Raw genomic sequence first — 18,515 nt, forward strand, 5'->3', positions numbered from 1 at the left:
CAGGCGTGTTTGTGTCACCCCCTCACTCCTCAGCTTCAAGCAGTTCAGCACAGAGAGAGAGAGAGACTACATTTGTTTGGAAGAAAGGGAAGAGAACAAGAGTCACTGCCTGGTAAGCCAGATAATTCTGGATCTTACCCAAGACCAAGGGAGTATTTTTTGAGTCTGCAAGAACCACAGTGTTACTGGGCTTGGGGTACCCCCTAATGGAGATACAGGTGAAGTGACCAAAAACTTAACATTATAACACCCGTCTCTTCGAATACTTGGAAAGCCTTCTCAAGAAGGACAGGTACGAACAAGCCCAGACTGCAAAGACTTATAATAAATACTTAACTCTTCAATTCTCAGACACAAACAAACATACACGAGCATCAAGACCATCCAGGATAACACAACCTCATCAAGTGAACTAAATAAGGCACCAAAGATCAATCCCAGAGAAATAGATATGTGGTCTTTCATACAGAGAATTCAAAATAACTGTTTTGAGGAAACAGTTAAGTTTTGAGTCTGTGATAATACAGATAATAAATTTAGAATCCTATCAGATAAGTTCAACGAAGAGATTGAAATAATTAAAAAGAATTCAGCAGAAATTCTGGAGTTGAAAAATGCAATTGACATACTGAAAAAAATGCATCAGTCTCTCTTTTTTTTCTTTTTTCTTTTCTTTCCTTTTTTTTGGAGATGTAGTCCCACTCTGTCGCCCAGGTTCGGCTCACTGCAACCTCTGCCTCCTGGGTTCAAGCAATTCTCCTGCCTCAGTCTCCTGAGTAGCTGGGATTACAGGTGCGTGCCACTACACCCAGCTAATTTTTTTTTTTGCATTTTTAGTAGAGACGGGATTTCACCATGTTGGCCAGGCTGGTCTCAAATATCTGACCTCGTGACCCACCCACCTCGGCCTCCCACAGTGCTGGGATTACAGGGGTGAGTCACTGGCCAGAGTCTCTTAACAACAGAATTGATCAAGCAGAAGAAAGAATTAGTAAGCTTGAGGACAGGATATTTGAAAATATATAGCCAGAGAAGATGAAAGAAAAACGAATTACAAAAACAAACTGGGCTGGGCGTTGTGGCTCATGCCTGTTATCCCCGTACTTTGGGAGGCCAAGGTGGGTAGATCTCCTGAGGTCAGGAGTTCAAGACCAGTCTGGCCAACATGGTGAAACCCATCTTTACTAAAAATACAAAAAAATTAGTTGGACGTGGTGGCATGTGCCTGTAATCCTAATTACTTGGGAGGCTGAGGCAGAATTGCTTGAACCGGGAAGCCAAGTTCATACCAGTGCACCCAGCCTGGGCATCAGAGTGGGACTCTGTCTCAAAACAAGCAAACAAACAAAAAACCAATGAAGCACACCTACAATATCTAAAAAATAGCCTCACAAGGGCAAAACTAAGAGTTACAGGTTTGAAAGACGAGGTAGAGAGAGAGGTAGGGCTAGAAATTTTATTCAAAGGGATAATAACTGACAACTTCCCAAACATAGAGAAAAATATCAATATTCAAGTACAAGAACCTTATAGACCACCTGAAGGAATTTCAGCAACTACAACCAGGGTTTTACAGACAGAACTCTGATCTTCTTGGGATGGAGCCCCTTGTGGGAAGGGGGACCACAGTCTCTCTGGTTCAGCTGACTCAGCCTTTCCTGTCTGCTGGCTCTGGAGAGTCTGGGCGGTCTGGATGAGGGTGGTTCCCCAAAGCACAGTGCGCCTGCTTTGTCAAGTGGCAGCCAGACTGCTTCTTTAACCAGGTCCCTGATACCATTCCTCCTGACTGGGTGCGACCTGCCAACAGGGGTCTCCAGGTCTCCGGGTTGGCATCAGGTCAGTGGCCCCCTGGGACAGAGCTCCTAGAGGAAGAGGCAGGCTTCCATCTTTGCTGTTTTGCAGCCTTTGTTGGTAATAGATCCAAGCACAGAAGGGACCCGGGCTGGGGGTCTGGAGTGGACCCCCAGCAAAACACAACAGCACTACAGAAGGGGGGCCTGACTGTTAAAAGAACAAAGAAGCAGAAAGCAACAACAGTAACATCATCAACAAAAAGATCCCACAGAAACCCCAGTTACAGGCCAGCTACCTCAAAGACTGGAGGTAGATAAGCCCACAAAGCTGAGAAAGAATCAACAGGAAACTGCTGAAAACTCAAAAAGCCAGAGTGCCTCTTCTCCTCTGAATAACTGCAACACTTCTTCAGCAAGGGCACAGAAGTGGGCTGAGGCTGACGGGGCTGAATTGGCAGAAGTAGGCTTCAGAAGATGGGTAATAATGAACTTCACTGAACTAAAGGAGCATGTTCTAATGCAATGTAAAGAAGCTAAGAATCATAATAAAACATTACAGGAGCTGCTAACCGGAATAGTCAGTTTAGTGAGAACATAAACCACCTGATGGAGTTGGAAGACACAACATGATAACTTCACAATGCAATCACAAGTATCCATAGCCAAACAGACTAAGTGGAACAAAGAATCTCAGAGTTGAAGACTATCTTTCTGAAATAGGCAGATAAGAATACAGAAAAAAAATTTAAAAAGAATGAATAAAATCTCTAAGAAATATGGGATTATGTGGAAAGACCAAATCTATGACTGATTGGGGTACCTGAAGGACATAGGGAGAACAGAACCAAGATGGAAAACATACTTCAGAATATAATCCAGGAGAACTTCCCTAGCCTAGCAAGATAGGCCAACATTCAAATTTAGGAAATCCAGAGAACTGGATTCAAATTTAGGAAACATTCAAATTTAGGAAATCCAGTAAAATACTACAGGAGAGGATCAACCCCAAGACACATAATCATTGGATTCTCCAAGGTCGAAATGAAAGAAAAAACGTTAGATGTAGCCAGAAAGAAAAGCCAGGTTGCCTACAAAGGGAAGCCCATCAGACTAACAGCAAACTTCTCAGCAGAAACCCTACAAGCCAGAAGAGATTGTGGGCCAATATTCAACATTCTTAAAGAAAACAATTTCCAACCCAGAATTTCATATCTGGTCAAACTAAACTTCATAAGCAAAGGAGAAATAAGATCCTTTTCAGACAAGTAAATTCTGAGGGAATTTACCACCACCAGGCCTACCTTGCACTAAATATGGAAAGGAAAAGCCATTACCAGCCATTACAAAAACACACTGAAATACACAGACCAGTGACACTATGAAGCAGCCACATAAGCAAGTTTGCAAAATAACCAGCTAGCATCATGATGACAGAATTAAATTAACATGACAACACTAACCTTAAATGTAAACAGGCTAAATGTCCCAGTTATAAGACACAGGATAGCAAACTAGATAAAAAGAGAGCCAAGACCAATTGGTATGTTGTCTTCGAGAGACCTAGCTCACGTGCAAAGACACACATAGGCTCAAAATAAAGTGATAGAGGAAAATATACCAAGCAATAAAAAACTGAAAAAGCAGGGCTTGCACTCCTAGTTTCTGACAAAACAGACTTTAAACCAACAAAGATTTAAAAAAAGGTTCAATTCAACAAGAAGAGCTAACAATCCTAAATATATATGCACCCAAAAAAGGAGCACTTAGATTCATAAAGCAAGTTCTTAAATAACTACAAAGAGACTTATACTCCCACACAGTGATAGTGGGAGATTGTAACACCCCACTGACAATATTAGACAGATCATTGAGACAGACAATTAATAAAGCTCTTCAGGACTTGAACTCAGCTCTGGATCAAATGGACCTGACAGATATCTACAGAATTCTCCACCCTCAAACAATAGAATATACATTCTTCTCATTGCCACATGACACTTACTCTAAAATTGGTCACATAATTGAAAGTAAAACATTCCCCAGCAAATGTAAAATAACTGAAATCATAACAGTCTCTCAGACCACAGCATAATCAAATTAAACTCAAGATTAAGAAATTCACTCTAAACCACACTACTACTCGGAAACTGAACAACCTGCTCCTGAATGACTCTTGGGTGAATAATAAAATTAAGGCTGAAATCAAGAAGTTCTTTGAAACTAATGAGAACAAAGAGACCCATAATGAGTTCTGAAATTGAGACAGTAATAAACAGGCTACCAACCAAAAAAAAAAAAAAAAAAAAAATCCCAGGACCACATGGATTTACAGTTGAATTCTACCAGAGGTACAAAGAGGAGCTGATACTATTTCTTCTGAAACTATCCCAAACAATTGAAAAGGAGGGACTTCTACCTAACTCATTTTGTGAGGCCAGTATCATCCTGATACCAAAACCTGGCAGAGATGTAAAACAACAAGAAAAAACTTTAGGCTAATATCCTTGATAAATGTGGATGCAAAAATCCTCAATAAAATACTGGCAAACTGAATCCAGCAGCCCATCAATATCTTTATCCATCATGATTGAGTTGGCTTCATCCCTATGATGCAAGAATGGTTCAACATATACAAATCAATAAATGTGATTCATTACATAAACAGAACTAAAGACAAAAACCACATGATTATCTCAATAGATGCAGAAATGGCCTTCAATAAAATTCAACATCCCTTCATTTAAAAACTCTCAATAATCTAGGTGTTGAAGGAACATACCTCAAGATAATAAAAGCCATATATGACAAACCCACAGCCAATATCATATGGAATGGGCAAAAGCTGGAAGCATTCACCTTGAAAACTGACACAAAACAAGGATGCCCTCTCACCACTCTTATTCAACATAATATACTGGAAGTTCTGACCAGGGCAGTAAGGCAAGATAAAAAATAATAAAGAAGGCTGGATGCGGTGGCTCACGCCTGGAATCCCAGCACTTTGAGAGGCCAAGGCAGGCAGATCACAAGGTCAACAGATCGAGACTATCCTGGCCAACAATTTGAAACCCGTCTCTACTAAAAATACAAAAAAATTAGCTGGGCGTGGTGGTGTGCACCTGTAGTCCCAGCTACTGGGGAGGCTGAGGCAGGAGAATTGCTTGAACCCGGGAGGCGGAGGTTGCAGTGAGCCGAGGTTGCACCACTGCAGTCCAGCCTGGTGCCTGGTGATGTAGTGAGACTCTGTCTCAAAAATAATAATAATAATAATAATAATAAAGGATATTCAAATTGGAAGAGAGAAAATCAAATTGTCTTTGCAGATGACATGATCCTATATCTAGAAAACCCCATCGTCTCAGCCCAAAACCTTCTTAAGCTGATAAAACAACTTCAGCAAAGTCTCAGCATACAAGACCCACATGCAAAAATCACTAGCATTCTTATACACCAACAATAGGCAAGCAGAGAGCCAAATAATCAATGAACTCCCTATGAATTCATAATCAATGAATTCACAACTGCTATAAAGAGAATAAAATACCTAGGAATACAGCTAATAAGGGAAGTGAAGAACCTCTTCAGGGAGAACTACAAACCACTGCTCAAAGGAATCAGAGGACACAAACAAATGGAAACACATTCCATGCTAATGGATAGAAAGAATCAGTATCGTGAAAATGACCATATTGCCTAAAGTAATTTATAGATACAATGCCATACCCAATAAACTACCATTGTCATTTTTCTCAGAATTAGGAAAAAAAACTATTTTAAAATTCATATGGAATCAAAAAAGAGCCCATATAGCCAAATCAATCCTAAGCTAAAAGAACAAAGCTGGAGACATCATGCTACCCAACTTGAAACTATACTACAACCCTACAGTAACCAAAAGAGCATGGTACTGGTACAAAAACAGACATATAGACCAAAGAACAGAATACAGAACTCAGAAATAAGACTACACACCCATAGCCATCTGATCATCAACAAACCTGACAAAAACAAGCAATGAGAAAAGGATTAATAAATGGCACTGGGAGAAGTGGCTAACCATATGCAGAAAATTTAAACTAGACCACTTCCTTATACCGCATACAAAATAAAATAAATATAAACAAAATAAAATAAATTAAATAAGATGGATTAAATACTGAAATGTAAATCCCAAAACTATAAAAACTCAAGAAGAAAATCTTGACAATACCATTAAGGACATAGGCACAGACAAAGATTTCATGACAAAAATGCCAAAATCAATGGCAACAAAAATGCACAAAGCAATGGCAACAAAGGCCAGGTGTGGGGGCTCATGTCTGTAATCCCAGCACTGTGGGAGGCTGAGGCAGGAAGATCACAATGTCAGGAGTTCAAGACCAGCCTGACCAACATGTGAAACCTCATCTCTACTAAAAATACAAAAATTAGCCAGGCATGGTGGCATACACCTATAATCTCAGCTACTCAAGAGGCTGAGGCAGGAGAATTGCTCGAACTCAGGAAGTGGAGGTTGCAGTGAGCCAAGATCATGCCACCGCACTCCAGCCTGGGTGACACAGCAAGACTCTGTCTAAAAAAAAAAAAAAAAAAAATTAAGCAATGGCAACAAAAGCAAACATTGAAAAATGAGATCTAATTAAACTAAAGAGCATCTGCACAGCAAAAGAAACTGTCATCAGATGACAACCTAACAATGGGAGCAGACGCAGGGATCCAAGATGGCCAAATAAGAACAGCTCTGGAGTGCAGTTCCCAGGGAGAACAATGCAAAGGGTGAGTGATCACTGCATTTCCAAACAAGTTATTACTGCCCACAGACCAGGAGATTCCCGGGCTGAAAAGCGCCATCCATGAGTTTCCAGCATGACTGTTTCAGCCGGCACAGCGGGTCTCTGCACAAAACTCATACTAATCTGGGCGGCCATTTCAACTGGCGCCTGGAATGCCTGGGAGACAGAGCCACCCATTCAACTGAAAAAAGGGGGCTAAAACAGGGAGCCAGCTGATCTGGCTTGGCGGGTCCCAACCCTACAAAGACCAGCAATCTGAAACACTCTGGATTGAGAGTTTCACAGCAAGCACAGCTGGATCCGGGATGGTTCAGCTCTGTGGGGGGGTAGGGCATCCACCATTACAGAGGCAGTTCACCACTACTGAGGCAGTCCGCCACTACAGAGGCAGTCTGCCACTACAGAGGCAGTCCGCCACTACAGAGGCAGTCCGCCACTACTGAGGCAGTCCGCCACTACTGAGGGAGTCCGCCACTACTGTGGCAGTCCGCCACTACTGAGGCAGACTGCTATTACCAAGGCAGTTCTAACTATACCTCTATAAACAAAACCACAAGGAAGTGCACACAGCAGCTGAACTTCCTTGTGGTTTTGTTTATAGAACTATAGTCAGGACTGTGGTTTTGTTTATAGAAGTATAGCTGGGCACAGCCCACGGCAGCTCAGCAACACCTCTGCTAGCAGACTGTGACTAGGCTACCTCCTTGCTTGGCAGCGCAGCTCTGAAAAAAGGCAGCAGCACGTCACAAACTTATAAATAAAGCCCCACCTTCCCAAGACAGAGCGCCTGGAAAAAAGGTGGTTATGAGTTCCGCTGCAGCAGACTTAAATGTACCTGCCCAGCAGCTCTCAATGGAACAACGGAGCTCACAGCTCAGCACCTGAGCTCCTATGAGGGTCAGACTGTCTTCTCAAGCAACTCCCTGACCCATGTATATCCAAAGAGACACCTCATAAAGGAGAGCTCAGGATGACATCTGGTGGGTATCCTTCTGGGACTAAGATAACTGAAGAAGAAACAGGCAGAAACCTTTACTGTTCTGCAGCTGCTGCAAGTGATTCCCAGGCAAGCAAGGTCTGGAGTGGACCTCCAGCAGTCCTACAGCAGAGGGGCCTGACTGTTAGAAGGAAAACTAAAAAACAGAAAGAAATAACTTCATCATCAACAAAAAGCATGTCCACTCAGAGACCCCATCCGAAAGTCACCAACTACAAAGACCACAGGTAGATAAATCCACAAAGATGGGAAGAAACTAGCACACAAAGGACAAAAACACTCAAAACCAGAATGCCTCTCCTTCTCCAAGGGATCACAATCCTCACCAGCAAGGGAACAAAGATGGATAGAGAATGAGTCTGATGAATTGACAGAAACAGGCTTCAGAAGGTGGGTAATAACAAACTCCTCTGAGCTAAAAGAACATGTTATAACCCAATGCAAAGAAACTAAGAACCTTGAAAAAAGGTTTGACAAAATGCTAACGAGAATAAACAGCTTAGAGAAGAATATAAACGACCTGATGGAGCTGAAAACCACAACACAAGAACTTCATGAAGTATACACAAGTCTCAATAGCCAAATCGACCAAGCAGAAGAAAGGATATCAGAGATTGAAGATCAACTCAATGAAATAAAACGGGAAGGCAAGATTAGAGAAAAAAGAGTGAAAAGAAATGAACAAAGCCTCCAAGGAATATGGGATTATGTGAAAAGACCTAATCCAAGAAACAATCAGAGTGAACTGGCAAACAATAGAAAGGGAAAAAATTTTTGTAATCTTCCCATCTGACAAAGGGCTAATATCCAGAATCTACAAAGAACTAAAACAGATTTACAAGAAAAAAAAGCAAACAAACCCACTGAAAAGTGGGTGAAGAATATGAGCAGACACTTTTCAAAAGAAGATATTTATGAGGCCAATAAACATATGAAAAAGTGCTCATCATCTCTGGTCATTAGAGAAATGCAAATCAAAACCACATTGAGATACCATCTCATGCCAGTTAGAATGGCGATCATTAAAAAATCTAGAGACAACAGATCCTGGAGAGAATGTGGAGAAATAGGAACACTTTTACACTGTTGGTGGGAGTGTAAATTAGTTCAACCATTCTGGAAGACAGTCTGGAGATTCCTCAAGGACCTAGAAATAGAAATTCCCTTTGACCCAGCAATCCCATTACTATGTATATATCCAAAGGATTGTAAATCATTCTATTATAAGGACACATGCACACACATGTTCACTGTGGCGCTGTTTACAATAGTAAAGACCTGGAACCAACCCAAATGCCCATCGATGATAGACTGGACAAGGAAAATCTGGCACATATACACCATGGAATACTATGCAGCCATAAAAAAGGATCAGTTTGTGTCCTTTGTAGGCACATGGATAAAACTAGAAACCATCATTCTCAGCAAACTGACACAAGAACAGAAAATAAAACATCACATGTTCTCACTCATAGGCGAGTGTTGAACAATGAGAACACATGGACACAGGGAGGGGAGCATCACACACTGGGATCTGTTGGTAGGGGAATAGGGGAGGGACAGTGGGGTTAGGGAGGTTGGGGAGGGATAACATGGGGAGAAATGCCAGATATATGTGACAGGGCAGATGGAGGCAGCAAACCACATTGCCATGCAGGTACCTATGCAACAATCCTGAATGTTCTGCACATGTACCCCAGAACTGAAACTGTAATAATATATATATACACACATATACATATACACATATATATATACACACATATATATATACACATACATATATACACATATATATACACATACATATATATACACATATATATGTATGTGTGTGTATATATATGTGTATATATGTATATATGTGTGTGTGTGTGTGTGTGTGTGTATATATATATATATATATAAAGAATGGGAGGAAATTTTCACAATCTAGCCATCTGACCAAGTTCTAATATCCAGAGTCTACAAGGAACTTCACTTCTCAAAAGAAGACATATATGCAGCCAGCAAACATATGAGAATAAGCTTAACATCACTGATCATTAGAGAAATACAAAATAAAACCATAATGAGATATCATCTGATGTCGGTTAGAATGGCAATTATGAAAAAGTCAAGAAACAATAGATATTGGTGAGGTTCTAGAGGAAAAAGAATGCTTTTACATTGTTGGTGAGACTGTAAATTAGGTCAGCCATTGTGAAAGACAGTGTGGCAATTCCTCAAAGATCTAGAAGCAGAAATACCATTTGACCCAGTTATCCTATTACTGGATATATACCCAAAGAAATATAAATTATTCTATTATAAAGATGAAAGCACACATATGTCCATTGCAACACTATTCACAATAGCAAAGAACTGGAATCAACCCAAATGCCCATTAATGATAGACTGGATAAAGAAAGTGTGATACATACACACTATGGAATACTATGCAGCCATGAAAAGGAATGAGATCAATGTCCTTTGCAGGGACATGGATAGAGTTGGAAGCTTTTATCCTTAGCAAACTAACACAGAAACAGAAAACACGGCATGTTATCACTTATAAGTGGGAGCAGAATGATGACAGCACATGGACACATTGGAAGCAACAACACACACTGGGGCCTGTCATGGGTCGGGTGATGGTGGGGAGAGCATCAGGAAGAACAGCTAATGGATCCTGGGGTTAATACCTAATGACAGGTTGATCTGTGCAGAACCATGGCACACGTTTACCTATGTAATAAACCTGCACATGCTGCTCATGTACCCTGGAACTTAAAATAAAAGTTGAAGAAAAAAAAATAATGAGGAATTTTGTAAACTATACATACATATGGAAATGAAACAATATGCTTCTGAGTGACCTGTGGGCCAATGAAGAAATCAACAAGAAAATTTAAAAATTTCTTGAAACAAGTGAAAATGGAAATACAACATACCAAAGCCTATAGGATATAGCAAAAGCAGCACTAAGCAGGAAATTTGTAGCTATAAGTGCCTACATCAAAAAAGAAGAAAAACTTCAAATAAGTAACCTAACAATCTATCTTAAAGAATCAGAAAAGCAATAGCAAACTGAACCCAAAATTAGTGGAAGAAAATAAATAATAAAGGTCAGAGAAAAAATAAATGAATTTGAAATGAAGAAAACAATACAAAGATCAACGAAACGAAGTCTTTAAAAAGATGAACAAAACGGACAAAACTTTAGCCAAAACAACAACAACAAAAAAAGAAGACTCAACTAAATAAAGTCAGAGATGAAAATGGAGGCATTACAACTGATACCACAGAAATTCAAAAGATCATTAGTGGCTCCTATGAGCAACTATATGCCAATAAATTAGAAAATCTTGAGGAAATGGATAAATTCCTAGACTTACACAATGTACCAAGATTGAACGATTGAACTATGGTGAAACCCAAAACCTGAACAGACCAACAATAAGTGACAAGATTGAAGTCATAATAAAAGGTCTCTAAGTAAAGCAAAGCTTGTCTTCACTGCTGAATTCTACCAAACATTTAAAGAACTAATACCAATCCTGCTCAAACTATTCTGAAAAATAGAGGAGGAGGAAATACTTCCAAACTCATTCTATGAAGCCAGTATTACCATGATAACAAAACCAGACAAAGACACACACACACACACACACACACAGAAAACAAAAACTATGGGCCCAAATCTCTGATGGATATTGATGCAAAAATCCTTAACAAAGTACTAGCAAACTGAATTCAACAATACATTAAAAAGGTGATTCATCACAACCAAGTTAGATCACAACCCAGGGATTCAAAGATGGTGCAAGCTATGCAAATCGATCAGTGAGACACATCATATTAACAGAATAAAAAACAAAAACCATATGATCATTTCTATTGATGCCGAAAAAGCATTTCAAAAATTTAATATCCCTTCATGATAAAAATCCTCAAAAAACTAGGTATAGAAGACACATACCTCAACATAATAAAAGCCATACACAACAGAGCTGCTGCTAGTATCATACTGAATGGGAAAAAACTGAAAGCTGTTCCTCTAAGATCTGGGACACAACGAAGATGCTCACTGTCATCACTGTTATTCAGCACAGTACTGGAAGTCCTAGCTAGAGCAATCCCACAAGAGAAAGATAAAAGTGTATTTTAATTGGAAAGGAAGAAGTCAAATTATCTTTGTTTGTAGATAACATGATCTTATATTTGGAAAAACCTGAAGACTACACAAAAAACTATCAGAACTGACAAAAAAAATTCAGTAAAGTTGCAGGCTTCAAAATCAACAATATCAAAATAAGTAGCATTTATATTTGCCAATAATGAACAATATGAAAGAGAAATTAAAGTAGTCCCATTTACAAGAACCAAAAATAAAATCAAATATTTAGGAATTAATGAAATAAGTAAAAGATCTCTATGATGAAAACTGTAAAACATTGATGAAAGAAACTAAAGAGGACACAAACAAAAAAATACATGTTTATAAACTAGAAGAATCAATATTGTTAAAATGTCCATATTACCCAGAGCAATCAGTAGATTCAATGTTATCTGTATCAAAATACCAGTGACAGTCCTCACAGAAATAGAAAAAACTATCCTAAAATTTATCCTGAACCACAAAAGACCTAAATAGCCAATGCTATCCTGAGTAAAAAGAACAAAACTGGAAAAATTTCATTATCTAACTTCAAATTATACTACAGAGCTCTAGTAACCCAAACAGCATGGTACTAGCATAAAAACACACACATAGACCAATGGAAGAGAATAGAGAACCTAGAAACAAGTCCACATAGTTACAGCGAACTCATTTTTGACAAAGGTGCCTAGAACATACATTGGGGGAAACAGTCTCTTCAATAAATGGTGCTGGGAATGCTGATCAATATGCAAAAGAATAAAACTAGACAGCTATCTCTAGCCATATATAAAAGTCAAATCAAAATAGATTAACAACTTAAGTCTAAGACTTCAAACTATGACACTACCACAAGAAAAAAAAAATTGGGGAAACTCTCCAGGACATTGGTCTAGGCAGATATGTCTTGAGTAATACCCCACAAGCACAGGCAACCTAAGCAAAATGGACAAATGAGATCATGACAAGTTAAAAAGCTTTTTTTTCGTAGCAAGGAAAAAAGTCAACAAAGTGAAGAGACAACTCACAGAATAGGATAACATATTTGCAAACTGCTCATCTGACACGGGATTAATCACCAGAATATATAAGTAGCTCAAACAAGTCTACAGAGAAAAAAAATCTAGTAACCCTATTAAAAAATGGGCAAAATATTAGCATAGTCATTTCTCAAAAGACATACAAATGGCTAACAGGCATACCAAAAGATGCTCAACATCAGTGGTCATCAGAGAACTGCAAATCAAAACTACAATGAGATATCATCTGACCCCAGTTAAAATGTTTTTTATCCAAAAGACAGGCAATAACAAATGCTGGAGAGAATGTGGAGGAAAGGGAACCCTGGTACACTGTTGATGGGAGTGTAAATTAGTACAACTGCTATGGACAACAGCTGGAGGTTCCTCAAATAACTAAAAATAGAGCTACCATATGATCCAGCAATCCGACTGCAGGGTACATACACAAAAGAAAGGAAATCAGTGTACTGAAGAGATATCTGCACTCCTATGTTTACTGCAGCATTGTTCACAATAGCCAAGATTTGAAGGCAACATAAGTGTCCACTGAAAGATAAACAGATAAAAGAAATGTGGTACATATATACAACAGAGTTCCATTCAGCCATAAAAAAGAATGAGATCCTGTCATTTGCAACGCCATGGATGGAACTGGAGGTCATTATGTTCAGTGAAATAAACCAGACACAGAAATACAAATATCACGTGTTCTCACTTATTTGTGATATTTAAAAATCAAAACAAAATCTCCTGAAACTGATAAGCAACTTCAGCAAAGTCTCAGGATACAAAATCAATGTGCAAAAATCACAAGCATTCCTATACACCAATAATAGACTTAAAGAGAGCCAAATCAGGAACGAATTGCCATTCACAATTGCTACAAAGAGAATAAAATACCTAGGAATACAACTAACAAGGAACGTAAAGGACCTCTTCAAGGAGAACTACAAACCACTGCTCAACGAAATAAGAGAGGACACAAACAGATGGAGAAACATTCCATGTTCATGGTTAGGAAGAATTAATATCGTGAAAATGGCCATACTGCCCAAAGTAATTTACAGATTCAACGCTATCCCCATCAAGCTACCAATGACCTTCTTCACAGAACTGGAAAAAAACACCTTAAACTTCATATGGAACCAAAAGAGAGCCCGCATAGTCAAGTCAATTCTAAGCAAAAAGAACAAAGCAGGAGGCATCACACTACCAGACTTCAAACTCTACTACAAGGCTACGGTAATCAAAACAGCATGGTACTGGTACCAAAACAGAGATATAGACCAATGGAACAGAACAGAGGCGTCGGAGGCGACACAACATATCTACAACCACCCGATCTTTGACAAACCTGATAAAAACAAGCAATGGGGAAAGGATTCCCTGTTTAATAAGTGGTGTTGGGAAAACTGGCTAACCATATGCAGAAAGCAGAAACTCGACCCCTTCCTGACACCTTACACTAAAATTGACTCCAGATGGATTAAAGACTTAAACATAAGGCCTAACACCATAAAAACACTAGAAGGAAACCTAGGCAAAACCATTCAGGACATAGGCGTAGGCAAGGACTTTATGACCAAAACACCAAAAGCATTGGCAACAAAAGCCAAAATAGACAAATGGGACCTAATCAAACTCCACAGCTTCTGCACGGCAAAAGAAACAGTCAATAGAGTGAATCGGCAACCAACAGAATGGGAAAAAATTTTTGCAGCCTACCCATCTGACAAAGGGCTGATATCCAGAATTTACAACGAGCTAAAAAAGATTTACAAGAAAAAAACAAACAAGCCCATTCAAAAATGGGCGAAGGATATGAACAGATACTTTACAAAAGAAGACATACAAGAGGCCAACAAACATATGAAAAAATGCTCATCATCACTGGTCATTAGAGAAATGCAAATCAAAACTACATTGAGATACCATCTCACGCCAGTTAGAATGGCGATCATTAAAAAATCTGGAGAAAATAGATGCTGGAGAGGATGTGGAGAAATAGGAACACTTTTACACTGTTGGTGGGAGTGCAAATTAGTTCAACCACTGTGGAAAACAGTGTGGCGATTCCTCAAGGACCTAGAAATAGAAATTCCATTTGACCCAGCAATCCCATTACTGGGCATATATCCAAAGGATTATAAATCGTTCTACTATAAGGACACATGCACACGAATGTTCATTGCAGCACAGTTTACAATAGCAAAGACCTGGAACCAACCCAAATGCCCATCGATGATAGACTGGACAGGAAAAATGTGGCACATATACACCATGGAATATTATGCAGCCATTAAAAATGAGGAGTTCGCGTCCTTTGTAGGGACATGGATGAACCTGGAAACCATCATTCTCAGCAAACTGACACAAGAACACAAAACCAAACACCACATGTTCTCACTCATAGGAGGGTGTTGAACAAGGAGAACACATGGACACAGGGAGGGGAGCACTATACATGGGGGTCTGTTGCGGGGGAGTGGGGGGGACAGCGGGGGGGGGGGAGTTGGGGAGGGATAGCATGGGGAGAAATGCCAGATATGGGTGAGGGAGAGGGAGGCAGCAAATCACACTGCCATGAATGCACCTATGCAACAACTTTGCATGTTTTTCACATGTACCCCAAAACCTAAAATGCAATTAAAAAAAAAAATATATATATATATATAAAATAAAAAAATAAAAAAAATAAAAATAAAAATAAAAATAAAAATAAATCAAAACAATTGAACTCATGGAGATAGAGAGTAGAAGGATGGTCACCAGAGGCTAGGAAGGGTACTGTTGCGGGGGTCAGGGTGGGGAAGTAGGGATGGTTAATGGGTACAAAAAAAGTAGAATGAATAAGACCTAGTATTTGATAGCACAACTGAGTGACTATAGTCAATAATTTATTTGCACACTCAAAAGCAACTAACAGTATAATTGGATTGTTTGTAACACAAAGGATAAAAGCTTGAGGGGATGGATACCCTATTTTCCATGATGTAATTACTATGCATTGCATGCCTGTATCAAAATATCTCTTGTATCTATAAACATATATACCAACTATATGCCCACAATTATTTTTTTTAAAATGGTAATAACTGACAAGTCGCTGGGATGGCTCACACAGCCCTGGATTGCCTGCCTATCTCCCAGCTGTTAAGAGAGAGAAACTTCTGTCTTGTTTGATCCACTGTATTTAGATGTCTCTTTGCCATAGCAGTGGAGCCTGCACATACATACCTAAACTCATACAACGACAACCCCACTGCCCTTCCTAGCCTCTGGTAACTGTCCTTCTACTCTTTATCTCCATGAGTTCAATTATTCTGATTTATAAATACCACAAATAAGTGAGAACACATGATGTTTGTATTTCCGTGTCTGTTTTACTTCCTACTTTTTGAATGTTAAAGTATTTCTTGGGCTGGGCACAGTGGCTCACACCTGTAATCCCAGCACTTTGGGACAGATGAATCACCTGAGGTCAGAAGTTTGAGACCAGCCTGGCCAACATGGCGAAACTCTGTCTCCAGTAAAAATACAAAAATTAGCCATGCATGGTGGTGCATGCCTGTAATCCCAGCTGCTTGGAAGGCTGAGGCAAGAAAATCACTTGAACCTGGGAGGCAGAAGTTTCAGTGAGCCAAGATTGTGCCATTGCACTCCAGCCTGGGTGACACAGGCAACACTCCATCTCAAAAATAAAATAAAATAAAAGTATTTACTTAATAAAATAATTGATAATAAATTGAAATTTTTTAAAGTCCTGAATTAGATAATAAAAAGGAAGTTAATGGTCTTATATCAGTATCCTCAATCATTTAAAATATTATTTATGAAAAAAAATTGAGACCTCTGCTTTTGATAGTATATGGGCTAAACAGGTGATACAAACTTTTTGATGCTCAAGCATCTTGCTTGCCCAGAGGGGATATTCCGGTAACAGCAAAACTCTTGCACAGTTATCACCTCTGTTTGGGTATCTCTAATAAGTGCTGCTACTTTCAGGGTTTTTTTTAATTTTTTTGGTCAGAAAATGAATGAAAGATGATCAGTGAAGGAGAGCCTATGAGATCCTAAGAAATGTTTTCAGCTGTGTGGAAATAAATTGATATGCAGGAAGAGATCTATGGAGCCATTGCAACTAGGGATGTCAAATATGATCAGTTAATAGTGACTGCTTGGAAGTTTTTGAAAATACAGTGACCCTTTGGGTATGGAAAGTGTCATGTATGCTTAAATTAAGAGAGGGCTTAAAATGAATCAGAAAATCCATTTTCCTTACCTGTGTGCCACACTCCCTTTCTTGATATCTGAAATGACGAGGGGGTCTCCTGGTTTTCTACTGGATGGTGCTGTAAAAATGAAGACAGAATAATCACATCTTTATATCCATTATTTACCCCCTGTTGTACATTTCCCCTGTTTTATAATAACTTAATGCAAGTAACATTTGTATGCAAAACAAAGATGGTCAGCAAATGAATTTGCAAGTATGCACATTATGGCTATACAAATGTTTGTGCTAAAATATTTACAAACATAAAAACTAAAGCAATGCCACTTTAAATTTATAATTAGAGAAAGCAATTGGAGAAGTGGCCATTAGATTTAAATCTATTTTAATAAGCAATTCTCCAGAGAGGACCTGAAGGGTCGGTACCTCAGTTGGAGAGTATTTAAATCAACTGGGGCTCCCCTTAGTCACCCCTTCCTCTATTCCCTTCTAGTAGTGAGTAGACATCACTGTTGATGGGAATATGCCATATTACTCCAGTGTACAGTGGTAAAGTGGATAAGAATTACTGATTTAAAGTTCTTCTCTTTTTTTGGCCAGGCACAGTGGCTCATGCCTGTAATCCCAGCATAGTGAGAGGCTGAGGTGGCCAGATCACCTGGGGTCGAAGTTCAACACCAGCCTGGCCAACATGGTGAAACACCATCTCTATTAAAAATACAAAAATTAGCCAGGCATGGTGGCGCATGCCTGTAGTCCCAGCTACTTAGGAGGCTGAGGCAGGAGAATCACTTTAACTCAGGAGGCAGAGGCTGCAGTCAGCTGAGGCACCACTGCACTCTAGCCTGGGCAACGGAGCGAGACTCTGTCTCAATCGATCAATCAATCAATCAATAAAGTTCCTTTTTTTCCCCCCACAAGGAATTTTTTTGCTAGATAGACTCTAAATCTTTAAATTCTGCTCACAAATTCATACTTAGAAAGCTCCTGAAATGTGACTCTCTTATATCTTTAGTAAATATTTTGTCGCTAGTTCACTGTTTTTATATATGCTGATATTCTAAACCTATACATGTAACTCTTATTAAATTTATAGATAAAACTATTATAGTGCACAGTGGTCAGTTTTGGGCGTTATTAATTTTCTTAGAAAATAGGAAACAATTAGAAATGAGCCTATTTAGAATTAACCTAGAAACTACTTATAGTCCATATAAATAAAAAAGTCATTTTGACTTAGAGGTTTACATTTAATTTAGGAATTTGATCCTTACAATTAACCATACCAACATTTGTGAAAAACAATTAGCCTCTGAGAGATGTTTTGCCAACCTGAAGCCTGGAGTGATTTCCTTCTAGAGATCATTAATAGGCCCCTAAAGTAAGATTTTATTATAAACAGTCTGATCACCCCATAATAATCATAGAGCCATATCATAACCCATAATCCCATCTGAATCCCAGGAAAATGTTTATGCACAAGAACAGATGGCTTAATATCTTAACACAACATTTAAAGAAAAAGAAAACATATA

At 39.0% G+C, this 18,515-nt stretch overlaps 1 protein-coding gene across 12 annotated transcripts in view; it reads right to left on the reverse strand.

Annotated features, from left to right (window-relative positions):
* GRIP1 (glutamate receptor interacting protein 1) overlaps positions 1-18,515 on the reverse strand; it is a 710,594-nt gene that overhangs the window by 62,314 nt on the left and 629,765 nt on the right. For all 12 annotated transcript variants that reach the window (XM_064377313.1, XM_064377312.1, XM_064377311.1 and 9 more), the window contains one exon: positions 17,029-17,098. In XM_064377313.1, the coding sequence (XP_064233383.1) occupies positions 17,029-17,098 (70 nt within the window). The remainder of the gene's footprint in view (positions 1-17,028; positions 17,099-18,515) is intronic.

This window comes from Aotus nancymaae, unplaced genomic scaffold (assembly GCF_030222135.1).
Source record: "Aotus nancymaae isolate 86718 unplaced genomic scaffold, 86718_ANA_hifiasm-v0.15.2.pri h1tg000016l, whole genome shotgun sequence".
Taxonomy (NCBI): Eukaryota; Metazoa; Chordata; class Mammalia; order Primates; family Aotidae; genus Aotus; species Aotus nancymaae.